Source organism: Echeneis naucrates, chromosome 17 (genome assembly GCF_900963305.1).
Source record: "Echeneis naucrates chromosome 17, fEcheNa1.1, whole genome shotgun sequence".
Taxonomy (NCBI): domain Eukaryota; kingdom Metazoa; phylum Chordata; class Actinopteri; order Carangiformes; family Echeneidae; genus Echeneis; species Echeneis naucrates.
Genome location: NC_042527.1, coordinates 18153900 through 18180278, shown reverse-complemented (window position 1 = coordinate 18180278; position 26379 = coordinate 18153900). Strand labels below are relative to the sequence as shown.

Genomic DNA, 26379 nt, shown 5'->3' with positions numbered 1-26379 from the left:
ACGCTCCAGGTTCTAAAGACGCACGGTGAACGTGTGCGCTCGGCGGCGAACAGCAGCACCATCTGTTGTTTGAACAACCTGTGTGACATATTCAGATCAGCCCGGCTCCCCCGCTCCTCTTTGGAGATGATGTTCTGCGATCGGTTTCTCCCAATCACAGAAGGATGACATGCACCGATCTTTATTATAGTAAAATAAAAAATTAAAAACTATGGTGACAGATAAGATGGGAAAGCATATCACCACAATGAAAAGTAGATATTCAATTCATCTGCCAGTGTTAAAATGGGAACGAGGAGCTCAGTGGCGATGAAGTCAATTTTGAAGTGGGTTTAAGAACAAACAAATCCATCTGAGATAGCCTGGTTTTAATTTCGATCGCATCTGCTTCCAACCTGATATACACACTGATTGTTTATAGAGGCCTGGATTCATTTGCTACCACGTCTTTTTGAAATACAAGAGTGGAATGGAAAGGAAGCTGCTTTTAAGAATCACCCAGGGTTGTTTGAAATGTTTCCAGCAAGAGAACAACGGAGCAGGTGTGTAAGTCAACTCAAGCTGCACCAATTTCAAGTGTGCCTTTGTGGTATAAAATTAGATTAGACTATCAGCTCTACCAGGCATACCTTCAAGGATGTCACAGTAAAGGCAGATCTCAGCTTTAAACAGCATTGCAGAGTAATTAAGGAGGCTCAATTTCCTTTCAAAAAAAAAAAAGAAAAAAAAAGAAAAGGTAGTTAAAGACAAATGTATTCCTTTTGATTCCATGTTTCATCTTTAATGGGAGCATGAAAATCCTACCAATTGAGGAAATAAAATGTGGTTGCAGTCTCTAAAAGGGGAACAGGGGAAGAGAGATTGCAGGAAATAAGAAACAGGGAGGAAAAAGAAAGAGGAAATAAGCGTTGCATAAATAATGCATAAGAAAATGTACTTGCTGGCTGACACAGAAGCTGCCTTCTGATACTTATGGTTTCTAAATCCATCTGTTTTGCACTTCAGACATGAGGGGGAGTAGCAATGCACACCTGATGGGTGGGCCTTGGCGCCGACAAGCAAAGATAAACTACCAGCGGTTCAATTCAAATGCTTTGAGCATCAGTCACTCCCCCCCAACAATGAGCCTAATGCAGGGTGGTTGCAACTGGAGAGGAAGCTCAAGGGGGGCGAGGGGGAGAAAGAAAACACATCCCAGCATGGTGAGATTCATCTAGGACGGCTGGCAGCTTACTTGGTTATCACTCACTTATCAATGCTGTAGTGTGAGACACAGAATGGCCGGGGAAATGGCTGTCCATCACCCAGAATACAATCAGCAGAGTACAAGGCCGGGGAGCTAATGGATGTTTCCACAGGGAGGGCAATTCGATGAATAGGAAAGTGGATGGGTCTGTCACGTGAGATGGGATTATGTGCGATTGTTATCCCTCACAAGCACGATATGACGGTCAAGAGGTGTAATGTATATGGACAGGGAAGACATTAAATAGTCATCTCTCCACAGCCCACTCAGCCAGTCAGCCAGCCCCCGTCCCCCATTTTCCTTCTCTGACTGAGTGGACATTCTGAGTAGCACTTAAACAAAAAGGCTGCTGCTGCAGAAATATGCAGAGCAGCACGCTCTTGAAAATAAATTTAATTCTTATCTGCAGACTCAATACAGTGCATTTATAACCAAATCAACTCAATTATGCAACGGCTTGACAGAACAGAACTTTCTGCTGAAAAAAAATAAATATATAACTTTAAGTCCTTTTCAAAAAGACACAGTTAAGCAAACATTTATAAATGGCAGTACCGCTCATATGCCCATGCAGAGTTGGAACTTTGAAGTATTTGTCCTTTCTTCTCCCTTTCATTGCTCGAATATTGCGCAACTGTTTACATTTCATCGATAGAAAACAATCATCCCCAAGTTAAAAAAAAAAAAAAAAAAAGAAAGAAAAAGAGGCACCAATAGGATCACACAGTATGTGAACAAGCAGCTATGGTGCCGTTCCATCTTCTTAATGTTTTCAGGAAAATAAGCCTCTCACAAACTGCACCTTCCTTCCAGGACTCCTTCAGCAAAAAGCTCCTGGTCTGCAGCTTCATGTCTTCAGGAATCCAGCTGTGAAAATGCTGCGACTTCAGAAGATGTGTTTGAGGTGCTTTACGCCGTAGGTCTGGAAAAACACCAGGAGGATTAGAGTCCACAGGCCCAGGATGAAGCCATCAGGAGGGTGCCAGTCTTTCTGCTTTGGTTTCTGATGGCAGGGGAGGGTTTGAGGCAAGGTGAGGTGGGGGGGAGGGGGAGAGAGGGGAGAGGAGCGGGGAGAGATTGCAGGTTAGTAATGGTGGCTATATTTCTCCTGTTGAGGCCACGGCTGATTGTTCTGTCATTCACACAGGCAGGCAAGTGCAGAGTCACACATAAGCTCACTGTATCACTACAAACACTTTATGTACACTATCCCTTGTCTCACACATACAAACACAAAGGTTTGCACAAAAAGCGGTTGGTAAAGCTCATTGCGTACACCTCCCCTGTTTTGTGTTTGTGCCATTCACTGCCACATCATCACTTTGTGTATGATTATACTTTTAAATCACACTCATATTAAACATGCATCTCACAAGAAGCACATTTATATGCTAATGCAGCTGAAATATTCTGCGGAGAGATGAGATTTGACCTCTAAGAAAATCTTTCTAACTCCTCCGCTGGCGACGAAGCTACAGATAGGCTGTAAGGACGCACTTCAGAGATTTCTGTTATCCGTCACTATACAAGCTGTCATTATCCAGTCGGGAATTCACCAGTCAGAAAAGGCATCCCTTAAAGCCAAAACCCCAAGACTTGGCAACGAGGATGAACACAAGGCATGTACTCTAAGTCTGCCTGAGTCATAAACTGCACACACACAACGGGTAGATTGTCAAACAGTCCAGGAGAGTTGCGACACAAGTACTTGAGAGCTCCGTCTCTCTCTAGCTTGCCTCAGTGTGACTACAACACCCGATCTATATTAACTCCTTCTCCAGCATCTTCGTATTGGCTAACAAACTCAAAGAGGGTGCACAAGGAGCTGCAGACAAACTGAGTTGCATCTGTGAACCCAAACAGCAGTCCAGGACATTTACCTGCATTAATGTTCACCATGGAGCCGCTGAGCTGCTTGTAGCTCATCGTTTCAACGTGACACATTTCCTGTGTGTGTGGTTATCTGCTGTTCTGTCCAACTGTCCAACAATAGAAAACCTTTTTTCAGCACAAAAATTCCTCTGGACACTACTTGCCCACATATAAGAGAGACAAAATTAGCATCTGGCTAATGAACTCATTGCAGCATCCAGCCAGCTTGAATCAGCTTTTTCTTTAGAAATAGATTTGGTCAAGATCCAAACAGAGCAACAAGAGGAGCCAAAACCCTACGGCCCAGAAAAGTGTCAGCAGCTGCATGTTTGAAAACTTTCAAATCTCAGAGTTAAACTCATTCAGGCAAAGTCCAAGTACAGCTACGATCATTTAGAGGTAAAACGACCATTTTTAAACCATTTCACTGAAAAAAAAAGTTGCTGTATCAGGAACTAAACCACAGAAATGTCATCTTCACGAAAAAACAAAAAACAAAAAAAACACCCTGCCCTCGACTCCAATTTATCGCATGGACAGAAATAAAACTAGAAAATCATAAGTCAGGAAGTTTGGATATATCTCTGTACCAGTTCTCTTCTGACCAACACCAACCAAAAATGAATTATTGAACATTGTGATCCAATGCTCAAGTTTAAATTTAATGTGTCGCTATGAATTCCTAAATTTCCATCCAAATCAGTATTTCACACTTTATATTACGGTACAGATAGTACACCAGCGTTTCACTTAATCCTGATGACTCATGGCGGTTCAGCAGTGAAATTGTCTAATTGACTTGCAATTTATACATAGGTTGATCAGTATATCTCCAGCAGACGTCTAGTATTTGCTGGATCTCACTTTTTAGAGAGTGATTACTGCTGAATTGGCAGAAGTATAGTGGGCTTTTTTTTTTTGTTGCATTTGTGCGCATGCAAACACACACACACACACACAAAAGTTCCTGGCTGAGTGTGTTAATAAGTGCAATGTCTGAAATTGCAATGCACTAAGCACCAAATGTGAGTGAAAAGCGTCTTTTACAGCAAAATCTCTGCTGGCTGAGACCAGAACATTTAAACGGCTCAATTATTTTTTGTTGATTTTACTTTTCTCCCAAATGACCACTCTACACGCTGCCAATCGGATCAAAGCTTAACAATGGCTCCGTTTCAAACAGGCTGCTCAATGGCTGACTGTAATGATCCTGCTAAACAAAGCAGGATTATCTCAGCTTGTGGAGAGGAGGTGAGGATGAACTTGACCCACTGTATTATACAACGTTTTAAAATAACACACTGCACCCAATTTCAATCATAAAATAGCATTTACAGCCATGATTACATGATTCTCTTCAAATGATTATCAATTTTTAATGACAGGTGAGAATTATTGTATACGTATTGGTCTAACTGCTCTGAATAACTGGTGAAAAATAAAAAAAATAAATAAATCAAACTGTGTGTAGCTGCCTACTATTACCTCCGTGCAGCCTTTGCGAGCAGGGAAATGGTTTCTCAGGGCTGTCTTCAATTCAGCCTTTTTTTCACATGGCACTCCTGCCAATCTTTGATGTAGAAATTCCCTACATCAGATTCCCTGATGTGAATCTGGCCCGGGCCAAAGCTTCACCTTCCAACAGGACAAGAGCCTGACCCTAGGCACAAAGCCAAGATAGTGTATAACTATGACTGTCTGAATGGGCTGCAAGTCCAGACTTCACTGAACAGGGCCAATGGAGGTCAAAGCGAATAGATGGGTCATATCTCAGATTCAATGGCGCTTTTGTGAGAGCGATGGAAACTACGTGCAACATCTTGAATGGCAGCATTAAGCTTTGAATGGCTGATGTCAGACCAGAAGATATTGAAGTCAGCTCACAAACAGCTCAGTGTTATAAACTGTGCAAGTTTAAATCTGTTCTGCCGTTTTTGTAAAAGTATTTTGTAAACACTTTATATTTAGCTGACAAAGTTGGACATTTGTGAATATTTCATAATGGCAGATTTTAAGTTGACTAGACTATGTTGAAAAACCAATTCAAAACGTGTTGTAACGTGCTTTCACTCATCAATCAGGATTATGCATAATGAATCAGGTTCTAAAAAACATATGTTGTCCCGTTTGTTGCCAGGCAACCGTTAATCAAAGCCAATCAACCCTCACCCACACAGTCCCAAAGGAAGCGAATTTATAGTGTTAGATCCTTCAAGCGTGTTTCTTTCCCCGACTTCAGAAATGGTTGTGCCTTATTTAGCTGTTACTATTCAATGTTACATACTCCGATACGCCGATCTAACAATGAATAGTATCATGTTTTGAGTAGCTTTACAACCAAAAAAAAAAAAAAAAAAAAAAAAAATCAATTGCTGCAGATAGCAGTGAGGAGATGAAATGTTCTAGCAAAAGCACAGATCCATCAGTTTGACTGCACAGTGATCTATCAGATGAGATTTTTTCCAACATTTAAAGCAGGTTCACATAGTTGCTGCATTGAATGAGAGAGCTCCATTTACAAGTTAACTGCCTTCGTAAAGACACAGAAAAAAAAGGTCATACAATGACATCTACATTTGGCTATATTAAGCAAGGTCTCCAAAAACTGCTCATTGATTCACATGAAGACATTTTTGTTGCTTTGCTACAATGTCAGATGTCACCCTTTCCAAATGGCTGCACAACATATAGAGCTTGGTCACACCGGCTTTCAAAACAGGAAAACTGGACAGAATTCAATTTCAGTAATGAGTGCATCTGTTCGTGCACTTGAGGTCAATGTGGCATACAAATAATAATAATTATTATTATTATTCCAAAAAATGCCAAACTACCTCGATGGTACTGAACTGGGGAGGGAGCTAACAATTAGTCAAAAGCCTTATATGTTATACTTCTGCCTATCAGTCCAGCTGCTGTTTATATCCATGTCTAGATTTACATAATACAATTTGATAGAAATAAAAATGTAAAAAAAATTAAGTGCCTTCTTTAGCAAAATGGAGTTTATTACCATCTGACATATATAACAAAAAAAAAAAACTGAGGTTACTGTGACCTTGGAACACCAAAGTGTACCAAGTTAATCCTTGAGCTGAAGTGAACGTTTTGTATGAAATTTGAGGCGATTTGCTCAATGCTGCTGAGATATCAGGCTCAGAAGAACGGACTGACATACATTCAAACAGACGACATGAAAACATGAGGGCCTCCAGCAACAGCTGCCAGGAGCACTGAGGCATAAAAAGCATGATTTTTTTTTTTTTCATGTTTGTTTCATAGGATATTTCAGACCTATTTTCCATTATCATTGTTGAAATTAATGAATGGGGGGGGGAGTGAGCTGGGATTGGCTCCAGCGCCCAGGGCGACCCAGAAACAGATGAGCGGTAGAAGACAAATGAATGAATGAATGTCTTTGATCAGAGTAGCTCACTCCATAGACCAGACTAAAAGTGTATTTCAATAAGAGACATCCATCTTTTCTTAACTGGCAGCATCATTTTTGGCCCAAACGCTGGCCAGTGCGCAGGTTTTCAGGGCGTTGAGTTTTTCCTGACTCTGTAAGAACAACCCTCAGTTTTGAAACATTCGCCCTTGCTTTGTTGAAACAGAGGCTTCACCCCAATTGCCAATTAAATTTGCCAGCATGCCTCTGCTGTTGTTCTCCGTGTTTTCCTGTGTCAAAAGGATACAGAGCTATCACAACAGCAATCTGTCCTATGGAGCTGCTGACATGAATACTGATCTGACAGTTCAGACACCTATCGCATGGCTGCTGATTTCAAACAGAGCACAAATGCGATCCAAGTCATAAATTCTGTGTTTGTTCCCTGCTACTAATTCACTACATGCGTCATATAGCTACATAATATAAATCCGTGTTGAGGCGCTTTCAGCCACAACCGCAGTGCTGGAGTATTGGACAAGAAACGAGGGGAGAAGCTGAGAGAGAAAAAACCTGAAGCTCGGGTGGGAATCTCCAGAGGAAGTGACTAGGAGCGAGTAGCCATCAGGGGCAGTTGACCTCTGTGGCAATGGCAGGCAGAGGAGTGCGTGAGGGCCACTGTGTGCCTGCATAAAACTAAACCCCTGGGGTAAGGAAGAACAGAGGGAGATGGATCGAGTGCGACATGAAGCCACGTCAGCACAGCCGGCGGCGAGAGGAACATATGTCGAAGAGGGAAGTGAGGGAGAGAAATATTCGAAAAGAAAGAAGGGACAGAATACAGTTGAAGTGAGCAGATATTCTTAAAAAAAAAAAAAAAAAGTCTCAAGATGTTAAGACAGTGTTACTTTGGATTTCATCAACCTCAACTTTTTTTTTTTTTTCCCCCTGGATCTAAGTATTGAAAGTTTGGAATTGCGGCATACGTTTTGGCACCAATTCACAAAATTGCATTTAACTGTAACGTCGCTGTTTCGCCAAATGAAAATCGCGAAAAGCAGGTTTTAGGTCCTTAGACTCACAAATTCTACCATAAAATTTGATCAACTGAGCCTTGAGGCTGGCCTTCTGTAAAGCAAATACTATGAAATTTAGCATTTCCTATTGTCCGAGGCACCATTTTCATACCACTTATTTTATTCTGACCAATAACCCAAAAAAAATATGAAAACCACCATCACATGAAATATAAAAGCTGATACTCGTTTAAAATGTTGGAAGACACGAAAGGGTCAGAATGCAGGAAATGAATATTTAAGACACAAATGTAGTATGTTTTTATTGTTATATTTGTTGAAAATGAATTTCATTATCAGCCAACTGATTAAACTAAAAAAAATAGAGGCAAAAAATGTATTAACCACTTTAATTAATACTAAAAAGTGAGTAGCAACAGATAAAAATCAAGGCCGGAGCAATTTCTATTCTTATCTAAAGTTAAAGTCTTAAAAAAAAAAAAAAAAAAAATGATAGAGCGGTAGAGAGAGAGAGAGAAAAGAAGTGAGCTTGTCGACCTGCACTGATGGAGGTGTTCATATCTGCCATGGACATGGACCTATACGCCCAGTCACTCTGCCTCTACTACACACACACACTGTGTGTTGCGTCTTCAATTTGCTGGTAAAAATCAATTAACAGCTACTCATCTGATTGATTGGAGCTAATTAACATGGCCATGGAGGATGCTAATGGTCGTTGAGGGCGGTCTGAATTTCCCTGCCAAACGCTACTCCAAGGTCAAAACTGCAGCTAATTTATGTTGTGCCGAGTCGGACGACAGAGCAGCAGCTATTGTGTGCTGCCGGGCCACGCCCATGTTTTGTCCTGGTATTCGAGCCCTCTTACTGCTGGGCAGTAACAGCAGTGAGAGGATTCTTCTCTCATAAGACTCTTTTACTTTACTAGAAGATATTTGTAATTGAGTAGCAAAACAATTTTTAATTGATACTGAATTGTGAGTGAGTTAAGTCTGTGAGCCGCACTATCCAAACATCTCCTTTTGATAAGCCCAATTGTCGCAGCCTGGGCGAGGGAAACAGGGATTTGGTGAGGGATTGGAGGGAGGCAAAGCATTAATTTTCACTGTTTCCGTTTTCGATTTTCTGGAACTATATGGTGTGGCGTCAAGCTGGAGACAGAACAAATAACAATTTGACGCCAGAGACCAGGATTCAAAGCAGCAAGCGAGGGGGGGGGGGGATAAAAATAATAATAATAATACGCAAGAGAGTTAAAAAAAATAAATAAATAAAATAAAAAAGGAGAAGCCCTTGTAGTCATTTCCAGAACTGAACATATTGTGATTAGGCATTGGCAACATGATGGGATGTGTGAGGTTGGAAACAGAAGGTGGCAGAGAGAGGGGACTCACCCTGTCACCACTTGCAAGACAACTGCCAACAGTGACAGGGCATTAATCAACTGCTCACATACACATACACAATGGGGGCAAGTTTGTATACAGACATAAAGCACAGCCTTATATATATATATTCACTGTCACTGTGATGGCTTTTTTATTTACAAGGCTTTGGTTGGTCTACTAGCAAATAGAGAAATGTTTTTCGAAGATCAAAATGCAGTGAGAATATTTGGTGTTTTGCTGGAAGAATAACTTAAAGCAGCTTCAGAAAACTATTTTATACATAAAAATTTGAAATAAGATTCAATCACATCGAGTTTTTCAGGAGAGCTGATCAGCAACCACCAAAAAAAAAATATAAATAAATAAATAAAAGAGAGCAAACCATCACTATCTCAACTCTGTCCCTCCGAGTGCTGCATCCAATATGACAGTGAATCAAAAACAAGAGAGGTGTCAATAGACCTGATAGACATTGGTCATTCTGCTGCAGTGCCAACGGACTATGGTGAGGTAGAGCAAGATGAATCAGTCTATCAGCGCTCCCATCTTCAGCCCAGCAGGAGTGCTAGCTGATAATCGAAATCTCTGGCAGGGGTCGTCGGAGTTGAAGAGTGTTTGTGTGTTGTACGTGCGGGTGCATTTAAAAAGAGGGAGCGGCACGAGGAAAAAGAAAAAAAAAAAGAAATTGAAAAAGAAAATGTATGACGATGAATAGAGCGAGAGAGAGGGGATAAAAAGGAGACAAAAGTTCAAGCCAAAATATGAAGCCAAGTAGCAGACAGCAGCAGCTTAATGGTGCCTGTTTGTGCAAGTGAGTGTTCAAGCTTGGTGCGATTGCTTCTACATGCTGAAAATGGCAGACAGTTGATGCTGGACACGTTGGGAATCAATGGGCAGAGGATCCTAAGCTGTGCTGTGCTTTACTGGGGTTCCAAGGCTCCTGAGCTAATTTCCCAGCATGTCTGTGGGCACTGAGGCCCCCCTCCGTCTGCCTCTGACAAGACTCAGAGCTGTGGTCAGCTTCGTTTCTCTGGACCATCGACTAACGTTTTTTTTTTTTGTTCACACCACCGTTGAAGCAACCAGGAGAAAAACCTGAGTATGTTTTAGATTAGTTTTTTTTTTTTTTTTTTTTGTTCTCATTTCATTTTTCATGACATACTCAGTTCGGCCTCATCTGGCCTTTGCTGGGGAAAAAAAATGTATGTATATGTATATATATATATATATATATATATATAGACCAGGAGTAGAACAGATCTGACCTCAAGAAATTTATTTCATTCATGTCTTTGTTTACTTATCAGAAAGAGCCATTATATCTCTTGGCTCTTTTTTACAGAAGTGGTGTCACGTTGTTCTGGAAACACACCGCACAAAGCAACTGTTCTGACCCTCGGCTTGACTTGACATGTGGCATTAATTCAGCTACTGCAATTATTTGGCATCTGTTTATGCATATAAAGTGGGATAAGTCCCCACCTGTTGCATTTTCCTCAATAGAAGTACCATATTAAAGGCTCTTATGATTTTAATTTGAAATTCTAATCCCTAGAAAGTACTACAAGATGGTTCCACAAGGTTTAAACAGTGCACCCAAAGTACTATGACCAATTTAACTGTTATGCAAATACAACTGCTATGAAAATGTAAAAGGCCGTAACCATTTAGCATAGAATAACTGCAGTGGGGTTCGAATCAGCTCTGTACACAAGTAATTACCTGGCATGAGACCTTCGCTAGCCCAGTGGCCCGTACACAGAGAGGGCCACAACCAAAGTTGGCCAGTTGAACCCTTTTTTTTTGACTGATGCACCGCTGTGCAGGATCCACTGACTGTGGCCTTACTTGTTCTAATGGCATTCCCAACATTGTCGTAGTCTCAGTGGACTGTACGTCACAATCTTTTTTCATGTTTCTGTCCAAGCAAGGATAGAGAAAATTTGCTGTTGAAATGATCTGGTTGAACCTCATGAATTTTTGTAAATACTTGAAGATCCATCACGGATTTCATACTCATGGTGAGCTAATTAGAGCATTTTTCTGTTTCCATCAGATGAATTTGCAAAGAAACATAAATAAGAAGCTTCAACTCTACCTCACCGCAACCCTTCCACAGACAAGTTGTTTTTATTTTGACCTAAATTTCTTGGCATAAGTAAATAAATTATATCAACAAAAGCAAAACCTAATCACGCTCACTCGCCTCTATTGCCATTCATCATGTCGAAATTTCAACCAACTTTATCCATGATATTAACCAATATTACTTTGCAAGATGTTTAGTGGCTATATTATTAAGTGCCAGTCAACTAAAATGATGCATAAAAGTAAAACAAAGAGCTGCATAACATTAGAAAGAAACGACAACATAAATGTAAACATCCATGTATGCGCTCCTTTAAAATCGTATTCCACCTCGAGTTATTGACCACAGTACTCGCTTCATTCTGCTGCTTATACCAATGGCTCCAGTTGACAAAGTGTTTTAACCAGCAGATGTTGCTGATGAGCTTTCCAACTACTATTTAATAGGTTTCATATAAGTTGATGTGATTTCAACAGTGCAGATCAGCAGCTGGTCCGCTCAGCTCTGCGTCCGACTCAGAGCTACCAGCGGACTTGGCACGGTCGCTAAAGTTCCCACACCAAGCTATGCTAACTGTGGTGAGGCTAGATGTGATACAACAATCAGCCTCTTCACGCCAGGTGCTCCGTATAGAGATGACAGTTCCCTGGAAGGAGCGAATGGAGGAGGTACAAGCACAAGCGGTCCAAGTATGAGTTTGTTAAGCCCACTGAAGGCAGGGTATTGAAGCTTTGTTGGTCACTCAGCATGCAAGGTATACAGTCTACTTGGCATTTCTAGGGCTGCAATAAAAGAGTCACCAATCTACCACAGAGGCAGCAGAAGGCTTTTTCATGGTCGGGGTCTAAGCAACTCTGGATGATCCGAGTGAGAATTCAATGATGTTGAAAGACCAAAAACATCCGAAGATCTTAGGAACATTACTGAGTCTAGGATACTCTGAAATCACTACAGAGTTAAATCGCAGCATAACATGTTACTTTTTTTTTTTTTTTTAAACAAACTTAGCTGTTGCAGGAATATTGGATAACACTGTGCAGATGTTTGTATCAACGTGTCAGCTCTGAATTTTTGAAGAGCGGCGTTCTCAGAGCCAAATGCCAAAAGTAACAGTAATGACTGCTCTTGCCTTTGGCAAAGATTAATGTGACTTTGTTACTCTTCAGAGCCACATGTTGAAAATCTAGTGGAGAAATAGCATTTTTAGGTTCATGATAAAAATAAATAAATAAATAAATCTTATACAAATGATACAGGGCACAAGACTAGCTGTTTCTAATGTAGAGCACATGCTGTAAAGGTGGAATAGGTGTTCATTTGTGAAGGTCAGCCACCTGGGAGCCAGAATCCATTTGAGAATGAGGTGAATACACAATTTCTGGCCCCAATAATGCCTATCCATTTAGCAGGATTTCACGGTGGCCCCTCCACACTAAGACCAGAAGGCACTTGCATTTCACACTTAGACCCATCACCATGGAAACGGCACACAGACATCTTTTGGTGGATGTTGCACATAACTTTATATTACAAGTCCAAATTAAGGGTGAGCATGGAGACATTTTATATGATAACAACAATGGAGCCCAAATAAATGGCTGCAAATGCACAACACCAAAATTAGAAAACTCAAATGTTGTGTCAGAGCTAAAATGGATGTCAGGAGTGTATTTGGTTCAGCTTGTTCGTGAGGTTTTGAGAGTTAATTTTAATGTGTCTCTTACCTGATGGATGATCTCAGACACTGGCAGCTGGTCAGCATACGTGTGCATCTCTTTCTGTAGCTCCCCACTCTCAGCACTGAAAGTCAACACACAAAGTGAAGGTGAATATTCTTCTGAAGTAAATAAATTGCACTGTGGGAACATAAAGTTTTGTTATGCAGGGCACCATTAGTCAGTGGTGAAGAAAAGCAGACTCCACCGTCTCTGTTGGCAGCATGTGTGTGACTGACAGATCGCTTCAGAGCCAAGTCGATGATATTCACTGCAAATTGCTGCACATGAACCCATTTTTTTCTTTTTTCTTTTTTTTTTGCTCTTAACAACAAGAGGACAATAAGAACAATAAGAGTAAAAATAATCTTTTCCATGGATTGATTATAACCTCTTAGGGAGTTTACAGATTAAAATGAAAGCCACCTAAAACTGTATCTTTTGACTAAAGCACTCACAGGGTTTAGATGTTAGTGATTTAAGAAATGTTAGGATAGCTCCAAAATCCCTGTCCAACCCACAGTGCACTCAGCACTTAAGTTAGCTGTGTTTTTACAAAGACCAGTATGAACATCATACAGCAACAAAACAACATTAGAAGTAGCTGCAAGGTCAACTTCAATACTCATACGGGGTTGGCATTAAATTGGTTGTCCAGGTAAACGACCTCTGATACAGCTAATGTTTGTTGATGATGCTACACAGCAAACATCAGCTCTCCACGGCGTCTCATTCACACCCACCAGTGATCTCACTGAGCTTCACTTGGTTACTCTATGCAAGTTTATGCACAAAGGAAATATAAATTAAACTTCAAGCACGAAGTGTGCTGACTTCCACTTTTGCAGTGTGGCATTGGCTCACCTGAATTTAAATAAATAAATAAAAATTCTGCCCAATGAGGACACCAAGAAAAAAAAAAAAAGTGATTTATTGTAGGGAAGTCTGAGAATTCAAAACACTGAATTTGTGCACAGACAGACGAGTAACGGAAGTTTGAAAAAGCCAAAAAAAGCCCTCACCGCGGATCTGGATTGCAGCACGTTTCAAACTTGGAGTTCTTCCTCAGGGCGAAGAAGAACTTAACCTAACTCAGAATTTATCTGAGTCTCTAATATCAGCAGTATGAAACCTTATGGGGGGGAAGGAAAAAAAAAAAAAAAAACATCTAAAAATTAAATCATTGGCTAAAGGGGGAGACCATGCATTTGTTCACATGTTGGCGTGGGAGCAATGATTAGTTTTGTAACACAGTATTTTCTGAATTTTCAGCAGCTTCATTTTAAACAAACCACACACACAATTTGACAACTTTAGTGTGTGTGTCCCTGTGACCAAGGTCAGCAAATCCTGGGAGGACAAGCAGAGTTTCTCCCTTTAGGAAAACTGAGCCTAAACCACATGACTGATGACGGGAAGACAGTACCTTGTGAGTGGCTCAAGAGAGATGAGCAACAGAACAGTATTGATGGTTATTGAGACTATTTTTAGTGTCTTTTCATGGCTGACTTGATTAACAAGAAAAAAAAATATCTAATGCCAATTTATTTTCTTTGCAGCTATTGCCAAGGTTTTTATGACTAAAATAAATAACAAATCGAGTACAATGCAGAAATATAACTAGTTCTGACTGATTTATTCCACAGATTTACTTCCTAGCGTTGCCACCAAGTAATTAAATCATACTATAGCAGGGCAGAATGTTGAAACTACCTTCAATGCCGCATTAACTAAATGACTTGCAGCTTATCCTTCGACCATGCGCAGAAAGACAAAATTCATAATTGTAAGTGTGTTGACCTGTTCAATGATATTGAGAATATTCTTAATAATTCAACTAACAGATCTTTAGTCTGCTTGTTGGCTTGTACACTCTTACACAATGCAACTGTTGCGCTCATGTTCTTCTAAGTTTATCACTGAAGCATAAAAATGAACTAGCTCTATGAACTCTACCCAGGCTTTAAAAAAATATATATAAATATATGGCAAGAAAAAAAAAAATATATATAAATAAAAGCAAGGAAACAGAACTTTCGAACAGCACTAAACCTAAGAGTTCAAACACCTCTGAAACCCCAAACTACAGTGTGGATCCACTGACTTGCCACAATAGCCGTGAGCAGTTTTGAAATACTTGTATGTTTCCATGTATATCCTTTTTCAAAGACTAGTCTCCAACATCACAGAATCATGGAGAGAGGAGTCTTAGCTAAAGGTCGCAGCTGAGTAGAGACTGCTTTTGGACAGTCAAAGAAACTTCAGGTCAGATAGATGCTGTCAAAGCGTGCCACATCCTCCAGTGAGCCACCTCTGCAGCCACTTGCCAAATGAGGCGACTCGTCCTTTTTCTTTTTGTCCCTTTCTTCTCTTTAAGTTACCTTGTGTTCAACATTTTCTCCTCCCTGGCCTCTGCGCTTCCTAATTTATGCCTTTCTATTCATCTTGGTTTCTCAGCCCTGCTCCCTTCTCAACATGTGATTGCTATGGGGGCAGAAGTTGCTCTGACAGACAGGAACACCTACTGAAGCAAACAAGGCCAGGCGTGATGGCACGGAGATGATCTCCTGCTGAGTCCTCTGCATGCTTCGAGCTCTTCCTGCCAGTGGAGGCATGTCACCAAGATCACCACACAACCCCAACCGCCACCTTCTACTTACCACAGCACAAGAATTCAAAACCACTTTCCATCCCCCCCCCCCCCATCATAAAGGTATTTTTTGGAGAGGATTTTTAAACCCACTTAGCTGATTCTAATAGATGTGACTGCATCTCCCCACCTCCAGCTGCTGCGTCTAGGTGGCATCTTAAGGTCAAACAAATTTCCTTCTAACATCTGCCCTGATAATGGCCAAAGCAGCTTTTGCAGAATATCCAGTGCTGCAGGTCACAAATTAGATTACGTTGCCTTTATGACTCAACGGGATATGAACTCAGCTTTCAATTGGTACTCATAATTATCCTCTGAGTCGTGTGACCCAGAGGAAGATGTAATGTGTTTTGGTCAACAACACAGGAAGTGGCTGCGAAATGTCATTTTACTGTTAAACCTACGTATAATGAAAAGGTTTTTTTTTTTTTTTTGGGGGGGGGGGGTGGTCTTTTCTTATAAATGTCCTCTCCATCAAGTGCAATTGACTTAATGGAAGAGCCTGTTCTGGGGAAAAAGAGCTGTTAAGAAATGCGTAAGAGGAGAAGAGAGAATAAGTGGCGAATGAGAGCAGCAGAGGAGAGTGAGCCAGATAATTAGTGGGACAGGAAAACACACATGTACCATCTTCCCTACATATACGCCACCACTTGGCTGAGTTGACCAATGAGCTGTCAAAAGTGGATTAAAGCAGCACTATATTTAATGACAACTTGTTTCAGAGGGCATCTATGGGAACACACAGACATCACTATAACCCTTTTTCAAGTCTTATGAAATGTAGTCTGCGATAGACCCGCCTTCGCCCAATGTGAGCTGGGATTGGCTCCAGCAACCCCCGCAAACCAGAAACAGATAAGCAGAAGAGGATGAATAAATGAATGAAATGTTATTATTCATTATTACGAGTGGTATCCAGACAGAGGTCTCATTAAATCCTTTTCTATCATCTCTTAGTGATTGTTTTTTGTTTTTTTTTTTAATAATACATATCTGTGGGTAAGGAGGTTTTTTCATTTTCATCTACGTTTTGCAGAAAAATAAATAAAATGAATGAATATTATAATCTCAAGAGAACACTTATACCTGATTGTGTTTGAACACTAACCTAAAATAAAAAAAAAAAAAAAAAAAATCTGTTTACTCTCAGTTTCCTCTTCATCCATCCATCAATTCAATTATTGCTTCCTTGGTAGTTGTAAGTGATTTTTATCTCGTCCTGAACACTCAGCTCGAGTTGTTAGTTTGTTGTATACTCCAACAATAAAAATAATATTTATTATCATTATCATAATAATAGCAGCTCTGGTTACCTTTTGTGTCTTCCCACCCCTGCTGATCTTTCCTATAATTGAAATCCATAGAGACATATTTCTATTTTAAATACACGTCTCAGTGCTTTTGTACATGAAGTTGGATTTTCTATAGTTGAATTTTATCAGTGTTGAATGACAATTAGGAAGAGAAGACTCCATCCTGGTTTCCAACAACACACCATGCCACTGTACAGCTCATCTGCTGCTATTTTGCATACTGATATGTATCTTTAAAAGAATCCAACTCCCCAAAGATTAATATGCCTGAATGTTCTAAAGAAACACTAATTATGAATTTCTCTAACATGTTTGACAAACCATGTATTTCTTTATGATTCTTAAAAATACAAAAGATACTAATACTACTTGTGCTTTGGAGCATCACTAAACTTTAACTCCATTAAACATCAAACGAATCAGGGGATTGCTGCTTTCTTACATCAAGATTGGAGATGGAACGTCTGGAGCAACAGCAGTCTCGATAACAGTGGTACTGTGCTTCTGTGTTACATGTGGGATCAGCAAGCCTCATGTGCTGGACTTAATCAATAACAAAGTGATAGGGGAAGTTGTGTGCAATGACTAACTAGCCTTAGGCCAAAACAGCCAATGACTAAAATCAGTATGGCAATTGCCTCTAATTACTAATTAGCAGCCAGCCACATTAGATTCTTTGACTATAATACCTCCCAGTGGTTCAATTAAAGCCCAGCTTAATGAAATTAACAGAATTGAGGGGAGGGTGATCGTGAATAAAGTTTTAATTTCAACCACATCTGTTTGCAGAGCATGTAAATCTAGTCTACCAACAGTTTAATGTCAAAAGAGGGAGGATTGTTTTCATTTCAGTACATTAGTTATGGGTTTCCAGAAACTCTTGGCGATTGTCCTTTTTAATGGGATTAGTGCATTTTGACTGAAAAAGCAAACAATATGTCACAAGTGACAGTGACTATAGAGCTGATGGTTTTAAAAAGTTTGATACTGCAGCCATCTAGTGGTTAGGTCCATTTGGCACATTCAGAGTAAACAATAAACTAGATTTGGATCCATGTAGTCTCTTCTGTTCCTCACTAGGTAGCGCCAGAGATAATCAGTTAAAACACTCCTGTTCACTCAGTAGCACTGAAGTGACCAAGTTAAGCTTTCTAAGTATTAGTAAATACCAACTTAATGAGGTGTACTATACTAAATTAACCAATGTCCCCTACGTCGTAGCCAGTGTGGGTTACTCTCCTTGTAAGAGACTGTTCAACAAATCATTAGTAGAAAAATCAATATCACTAATGAGAGATGTTCTAAAGTGAAATCGACCTTTGGTTAGTGTGGAGACAAACAGAACAAATGTGGCCTGTAGCACTTCATTTAAAATAGGAGGATGACCTCAATTAAAGCTTTTACAACCAGCTGCCCCTAATCCAACTAAAAAAATAAATAAATAAAGCTCATTTCCCTTTAGAGCTAAATCTGCCACAGCTCTTCCCCAAACTTACTGTGGTTATTTGCATTATAATATCTGATATACTCAGTGAATATATTTGAGTCTTTAAACTTCAGTAAAGGCCAAAGAGAGGTTTTTGACCGAGATTCAAGTGTAGAAACTAATTTGTTCGGGCTTGTTCAGAGTGATAGATTGTGACAGATGGTTATCATACATAAAATGCATAAAAATTTGAGTTCGAGCTCGCCAATTCTGAGCAATAGGTCCGGATCACATTGGTAGTTGAATAGTACAGAATATTCAGCTTACCTCTCCAGTTGCTCAATGGGATCAGTCAAGTTAATAGTCTCCATGGTGAGTTCCACTTTACGGACGCTACCAAAGAAATCGGTGATGAGGACGCTTCCTGGGTCTCTGAGGAACAGGTCAGTACGGTGGCCCGGAGTGGACACACACTGACTCTTGGGACACACTTTGAACTGGGAAAGAGGAACCCCAATTGATGTATAAGAAACACACATCAAAAACAGCAAATGTTTGAGGGTGCAGTCTCATAAATACATTCTCTACACATTAACTATTGATGCTATAGTTATCTACTAAACGCTGCTGGGAGGAGGTTCAGCCAAAAGCGGCCAAAAACACTTGTAATGCTCAGACAATTGTAAATAGTGGTAAGAAACACACTAGGAGGAGACACACTAATAGTGAGCCTCAACCTGTAACCAGCTGTATCAAGTCGGAGCTGCAGTGGGAAGTGTTAAAATACATTACCACACGGATGTGGGGAAAAGATTAGAGGCATGAAGCCTGACACTTTGTACGTATCATCCCCAATTACAAATGTTTTGCTGCCTGGTGTGTTTCCACTAGTGGGTTAATCCTCTTAAGTGTTCAATTCATCAGTGTGTTGTTTGCCTGGGCTCTTAATTTGAAAAGGGAAACAAAAATCTTTAAACCAAGGTGAGTATTATCTCTATCGATCAAATAGAATTGCTAAAGGATTATGTACAGAAGGTGAAGGCAATTTCTGTGTCATCAAAGGTCAAGCCTTCGTATTAAAAAAAAGAAAATGTCTCCGGCTTGCCAGAGAAATCCATCGAATTGATCCTCAAATCCACCAAATCACAAGCACAGGAACAAAGAGTGCATCTTCAGAAAACAGGGAAATTTGAACGAATACTCAGTCAAAACACACTGATTGAATTTGAACGGTTTTGATTGTAACGCCAGGTGTGGGGGGTGGGGGGGCCGAGTGGATCTCTGCAGGAGTGCTGAAGATGAAAAGGGAAGTGCTGCTGAGCTCGAGCAATGGCCCAGAGCAGTATCAGACATTCTGTTTTAAGTGCAAAGTCCTGTGTGACTTTTATCTGGCTCCTTCAGGACGAGAAACTGGACAATATGAGCGTCGAGGGGAGTGCAGGACAGACACTGTCTCACGGATTGAGGGAGACCCGCATGAGTAACTGTTGCTCTCTAATTGCTGCCCTAATTTTTGTTGGAATTGTGCTGCCCTGCTACTGTTTTTTTTTTTTTTTTTCCATTTTGTCTACATCTTTAATATGGTTTTATTACCAAAGATGCTACCTTCACCTCGGGGGAAATGATTTTCAAGACAGGGGCAAAGGGATAATGAAACTGCATTGCAGCTCAGAGGTCACAGGAAGTCTGACACTAAGTCAAAGAGCACACACGTCCTCACCAGGTCATTCATGTTGGTTTTGCTTGCAGGATGGATGTCTTCCAGGAATTCCAGCAAGTAGAAAGTGTACCGGTCCATCAAATGGACTCCAATTGCCAAATCTGGCTGATGCTAGAAAGAGAGGGGTTTTTGTCAGGACAGGCACATTATTGGTATTTTAGTGTTGATTAAAAACTCATCCTTGCTTGTTTTTTTGGTCAGTCTGATGCCAAAATGTGCCAAACCAACTAGACTAAAGCTGCTGAACACACTGAAATGGCAGGCATAATGAGCGATGGCTGTCACCTTAAAATAAGTGTTTTTATTTTTTCATGCTCTCTTAACAGAGGTTGAAGAGCAGAGCTTCTTTGTGCGTTCATTTAGAGCTGTGATTCTGGCCACCTGTAAGAATTGAGTCTAATATTCACTCTCATTTTGGTAGTTAGATACTGTTGAGGGAAACATGAGTAGTATCTAAGACAGTCTGCTGTTTGAGTGACCCAACCAAACTGTTCAGCATCTCACAATGAGAGCAGTGACATTCGACCAAAACAGTCATATTACAAGCCCCACAGCTGACCAAAAGCTGACTTACTCAATTTTAGGTTCTGTGAAATTGAAGGGAGCTGCAGATTTATTTCTGGTTCATTTTTACCAACACACATTTTCATTTGATACGTTGTCAATAAAAAACACAAATTAAAACTGCTTTGCCAGCCTACAACAATAACAGCCAACAGACAGTCAATTAATAAATGACACTGTTTGAGCAGCATAGATGTTAGGGTTTGACATCAGTCCCTCATTCACTGCTGGATACATAATACACACCAGTGAGCAGTAGATCAAGATTTCACAACATTTTTTAGGGCACATCATAGCAAATACATCTATACACAATTCACAGTTCACACACACATTAAATGGCCAAGTGAAATGAGATCTGTGCTCATGTAAAAACTGGACATGCTCACAGTTCCTTTGATCATCCGATGTTGTTGTTATTGTAAACGTATTATTAGAAGCCAAGCTGTCTTTTACCGTCATATGAATCTAGTCTTGCTATCATAAAAGAAATAAATAAGACATTACTATTATCATTGCAATAATCAACGTGGTGTGTCATCGTAGGAGACAGAAAGCTTTGGGGCAAGTATTTATGATTGAGCTCAGTCCTCAGCTGCAGTTTGCTATTAAACCACATTGCTTATTACAAAACTTGACAAGCTGATTGATGATTTTTCATTAATCTCGCCCATATGAGGGCAGGTAACTCACCGATAGGGAATCCTCCCCAACTTGACTGCTAGCCAAGGCCATGAGGTTCGGAGAGTAGAACCTCTCATACATGGAGGCGCCCTGACAGGTATCAATAATGAAGAGCAGCTCATTGTACCTGCAGACAAACACGCACGCACACACATCACCATCAAACAAAACTGATGAGAAGATCCGCAGCTGGCATAACATTCGTTCATTTGTTCCAATAAGCTCTGGTATCACACAAACCTTCTCGCCATTTTTCATGCTGCAGTTGCCATGGAGACCAAGAAAAAAAAAAAAAAATCAACAGATCCATTCAGCTCCTCTAATACACCCACGCACACAGTTTCTCCCTTGCTGCATTTATTACAATTTATTTACCTTTCACTACAAAGTTTTTCTCCCTACTTAGGCAAACACGGTGAAGTTTTTGTCCGGCTGACTGAATCAAGGTGGTTTAGGGACAATGGCGTGAAGAGCAGACGTCTGTGGCTAGTGGCTCTAAATTGGTGGTTTAAGCCTGCAATTATCACAGCAGCAGCAAACGCTGGTATCAGTAAGCTTTTATCTAATAGCCTGCGGCCTGACTGTAACTCAGAGCTTTTATTGAAGGATTTGAGGGACACTATAGAGCTGCAAAATCTTGTACCACAATTCCATTCATAAAAAAAAAAAAAAAAGAGACTGCTTCATAAGATGTTGTGTCAACATATGTGTAACATTAATTGCCTCACTATCCAGGATATGTAATGCATTGTATCCATGGAAATTAGTACATTTCAACACTGATAGTATTCTGCTTAAGAACAGCATTCACACAACTTCTTATTAACTTCTATTTTTATATCAACAATGGAAGTGCAGTTCCTTGAATCATTTCGATTTCTTTGCAGCTTATTTACCTTCTTTTCTGCCACATCTGCTCAAAAGCGTCAGCCAGTTCCACATTACTAATCTCCTCAGAGTCCTGGAACTTCAGAAATCCATTCCCACCATGACCTGTTGAACAAGCACATATTATCAAAAATTCATTGACCTGCTGAAAGACACTATGATGTGAACCACCTTGATCACATAAAAAAAAAAAAAAGCATTGCTTTCTTTATCATCTATTTATGACCTAAATCTCTGAGACCTATATAATAATTGTAATTGTATATAATTTTTTTTTCTTATTTCATATTACCTAGCCCCCCCAAAAAATGTATTAAGGATTAAGGATGTATTAAAGAAGAAACAGCTTAGTGCTCTGAAATGAAGTATAGTTCTGTGTAAGTTTATAACTTCTCTCTACAAAAAAAAAAAAAAAAAAAAGTCTTGTTCTCATTCTGTGTGCTCTGCAGTGTTTTATGAAGCAGGTGGATAATTTGACCTGAAACAAAACCACCTTGGCCATCATCATAAAAGGTAGTTAATTCGAACTTTAATAAAACCCATTAACCTTTAAGAGGAAAGAGCAAAAGCATCATTTCACTTGACAATGGCCATAAATTTAACAAGTTGCGGTCATTATCTATAAACTACAATGAAGAAAAGATACATCAATCAAAGTGATTTGGAACATTCATTAAAATTATTTCCAGGAGAAAAGATTGTTCTGATCTTACTTCCCTCACCTATATGTGTAACAGAAAGCCATAAGGAGTGTTTTTGCTTCTCCTTTCTTTCTTCAAAAGTCAATCTAAGAATAGTTAAGGAATAGTTCACTAAAGTATAAAGCTGCTGCAGGAAACATTAATTACATTGCCTTAATTTCAAAACAGCCTCTTGTACTAAACACCACACATTAAATTCAAGGAGTATCCAGCAGTGGATTTGCTGTACTTAATTACCTGTTAGATATATGAGGATGTTGCTGCGGTCATCAGAGAGGAGACGTTTGGACCGTGGAGTACTAGGTGGAAGCCTTCCAGTCAAGATCCGTAGGAAGTTCTCCACGGTTACCTGTTACACAGGCAGGAAACTAAATTCTTCTGATATTTATAACCTTCCATTGATGGGAAGTGATAAATTCTGAAATGTACAACGTCTAATGCATGATTTCAATCTGAATAAAACAGTGACAAGGTTGGGACTGTCGAATGGAGAATTTGAATAACTTTTTATCTCCATCAGTAGGGCCAGTATAAGATGCTTTACTTAAATTTTAAATAAACAAATGAACTGCTGCATCAATTTCTTCATCTTTATCAGCTTTTGTTTTAAAGCATTGCCATTTGACAACAAAGAGCGAAAGTGCAGATTTCATTTCCTTTTAAAAATAATCAGCACAAATTAAGTAAATAACTCAAAAAAAAAAAATAAAAAAAACTTCGGTTCTCCTTTCAGAGGTGTTTTACTGGAAGCAGCTGTGTTCAAATGTCTGAATGTCATTAGAACCAACCTCATATCCTCGGTAGTCCACCTCTACATCGTCACCATACACATTCAGCTCCATGTTCTTGTGGCTAAACACTGTGGCTGGTTTGGGGTTTCTGTGGTTACATGCCATATCATCAGCCAGCATCAGAACTATGTGGCTGGGAAAGGAGAAAGTGACAAATTCATTTTGGAGTTATTATGTAAGAAAATGAACAGATGGCTTGACGTTGCATCAGTAGTCTGACAATTCATTTTGTGTAAGATGATTGCTATCCAAAGAAACTTTTTCTGCATGAACAAAGAGAAATAATTTTTAGTTTTGAATCTTGCTCAAGCACAAAGACTGATATTGTGATTAATATAATGAACCTTACGATGTGTGCAAGTGCTCATAGAATGGTACTAATAAGATACGAAGAGGATTAATATCATTTCATTTGGACTGTCAATGCCAAAGTTAGATAATTCATTAAATCTAGACGAACAGAAAACATAATGAAAGGTGTGTTTAATCTCCTGGTCAAAAACTTAAATATAAGTAGTGAAGAACATGAATTGTCAATATCCTACACACACACAGCCTTTAGACTACGATCACTGTATTATATATATATTTAAAATTAGCACAGCAGAAGAAGCATATCTAAAATATATACTGATATTACTCAAGCCACCGTTACCTGTCAGGTATGCCCAGCCTCTTCACACTTCTATACACAGACAGAGTGTTGGCCACATGTCGATAGTTGAACCAGAATCTGGATGTACACACCTGAGTGACAGGAAATTAGGTTGATTACACACAAACGAGTTTCAGCTGCTCCCATTTTATACACAAGAAAAAAAAAATCAATGAGCATTTCCACCGTTCATCAGCTAGTTAGTACTCACCAGAACAGCCCAGTTGTTTGTGTGGCCACTGCTGAAAAACTGTCCGGCACGATCCTGAAAACAACAGAAAAGGTAACGTCTACATTTCTGTTTCTAAATAAAGTTGGAATATGTTTTTTGTTTTTTATTTTGTTTTTTTTATCTCATGTGGTCTCAGCTATCAGGCTTCACACCAAAACAGCTGACTAGCTTGCAAAGAAGGCTAACATGGAAACGATATCTCAAGTTTATTCCAACACAAAAACCCCAAATTTCCGAGATGTGCAGAGACAAATTCAACTAAATATACACTCACCTCTATGTTAACGCCGTCCACTAGAAAGTAAGTGGAAAATAAACTGAGAAAATGATGTATTTTCATTGTGTAGCTGCGTTAGCTGCACAACCAGGAAGTGAAAACCGGTAGCCCCGCCCAGCATCTACTTCCGGTAGAAGACACTTCAGAGTAAAAGTCTCGGAGTAGAGAAGGTTCTGTGAGGGGGAGAAAAAAATCATGAATTGATTGGAAAAAAAAAAAAGGCTTCACAAGTCTCACAAAGCAGCTTATAGTCAGGATCATAAGACAAACAGTTTATAAACCAACCATGTAAGTTTTTAAAGATGCCTCTGACATATGGGCCCAGTGTAGATCATATGACAATGACAATATTTCCCTGTTGTGGTGTTTTATTGATTGCTTTATAACCTGCACAGAAATAAATGATTGCTCAGTACAATATTTTCTTTTTTCTGATGTAGCTCAAGGTCATACCGATGCCGTTAACACAAAGTGCTCATGCATCATAAAGGCTTGCAGCTATATGTTTATATACTGGCAAAAGTTAATAAATGTTACATTACATTAATAAATGTAATGTAAAAGTCATTAATTTACCCCATGGCATCCCAACAGGTCTGGAAACATATAAACGTGATTCTTTATGTACATATAAACCAACAGGAAGTACATATAATTGTATTTTTCGAAAACGTTTTGTTTTCTTGTGGCCAGAAAAAACATTTCTTTTCAAATATTCAATTTGAATGCAGATAGATAAAAATCACATTTATTTATGTAGCGTCAGGTGTACTCTGGGATATTATAGGACAATTGTTTCATTGACTTGTAAATTGTTTTGAGTTCAACTTTATTTTGTTTTATTTTACTTGAATCTAGCAAATGTGTTTTTATATTTGTAAAATGTAACCATCCAGTCTGCTACAGTTATATTTCCCTCCAGTGCCTTTCTTTTGTTCTTTCTTTTTTAGATAGATGTCAGATTTAAATTTAAATTTTTTTTGATTTTTAGGTAAAGTTGTAGGGGGCTTTCGTCCTGAAAATTTAAATGGGAATCCATCTATTTGCCATGATTTCTTCAGTGTAGTATTTACTGCTGTATGAATTTTTTTATTTTTTTTTCTTGGACTTTATGTGTGGTAATGATATTCAATGGAGTTACAGTACACAGCTGACAACATGTCTAATTAAGCAAATCGTGATTTTTGTCAAATATGACAAGAGGCAAAAAAATACTCATTAGACATGAAGTGGATTTGACAGCATCTTATTCAGATGCCCTCTCCAGCTAATTGGTAAGGGACTTAGTAATTAGAAGTGACACGGATATTACAGGCAGCAGATGTCAAAGTGCATGTCATGTTAAAGCTTGAGTGGCCCAAGAGTCTGGGATCCCCAAAATAAGTTACGAACTTGTGAAAAAGAAGGGAAATATCCTTTCTGTAACTCATTACAGGATGTCAAGCAGATGGTCTGCTGGGGGGGGGACATCCAAATCAGTTTTGACACACTGCAGGGCACCTCTCCAGATCTGCCAAGCACTTTAATCCTGCAGACGTCTCTGACTTCTGCAGCTTTTCTGACCCACAGCATCCCTCACTCCGGAGCAGAGCTCATCACAGTAATGTCCTCCTCCAAATGCATCACATTATAAAATGAACCACCGAGCTGGGTACTCCAGCACATTGCATAAATCTAATCACTCTATTTTCAATCCATAAATCAGGATCTTACTGTCAGCCTGTTGTGCCCATGACTGTTTCT

General features: G+C 39.5%; 1 protein-coding gene across 1 annotated transcript; it reads right to left on the bottom strand.

Annotated features, from left to right (window-relative positions):
- Nucleotides 1-758: 758 nt before the first annotated feature.
- On the bottom strand, nucleotides 759-24751 carry pigk (phosphatidylinositol glycan anchor biosynthesis, class K). Its single transcript, XM_029525131.1, has 11 exons — nucleotides 24634-24751; nucleotides 24339-24392; nucleotides 24128-24219; nucleotides 23470-23605; nucleotides 22919-23030; nucleotides 21989-22085; nucleotides 21102-21219; nucleotides 19845-19955; nucleotides 18452-18621; nucleotides 12745-12820; nucleotides 759-2249 (listed from the first exon to the last, which is right to left on the bottom strand). Exons 1-11 carry the CDS (start codon nucleotides 24697-24699, stop codon nucleotides 2133-2135), a joined length of 1149 nt encoding a protein of 382 aa, XP_029380991.1. The 5' UTR covers nucleotides 24700-24751; the 3' UTR covers nucleotides 759-2132.
- Nucleotides 24752-26379: the final 1628 nt, after the last annotated feature.

What these genes read in the sequence shown, in the direction of transcription:
- pigk (XM_029525131.1), bottom strand. Translation starts at nt 24,699, where the DNA reads ATGAAAATACATCATTTTCTCAGTTTATTTTCCACTTACTTTCTAGTG. An exon ending in TGGACTACCGAGGATATGAG is followed by an intron (nt 23,031 to 23,469) that starts GTTGGTTCTAAT and finishes CCTGTGTAACAG; the next exon opens with GTAACCGTGGAGAACTTCCT. An exon ending in CCCATTGAGCAACTGGAGAG is followed by an intron (nt 12,821 to 18,451) that starts GTAAGCTGAATA and finishes GTTGACTTTCAG; the next exon opens with TGCTGAGAGTGGGGAGCTAC.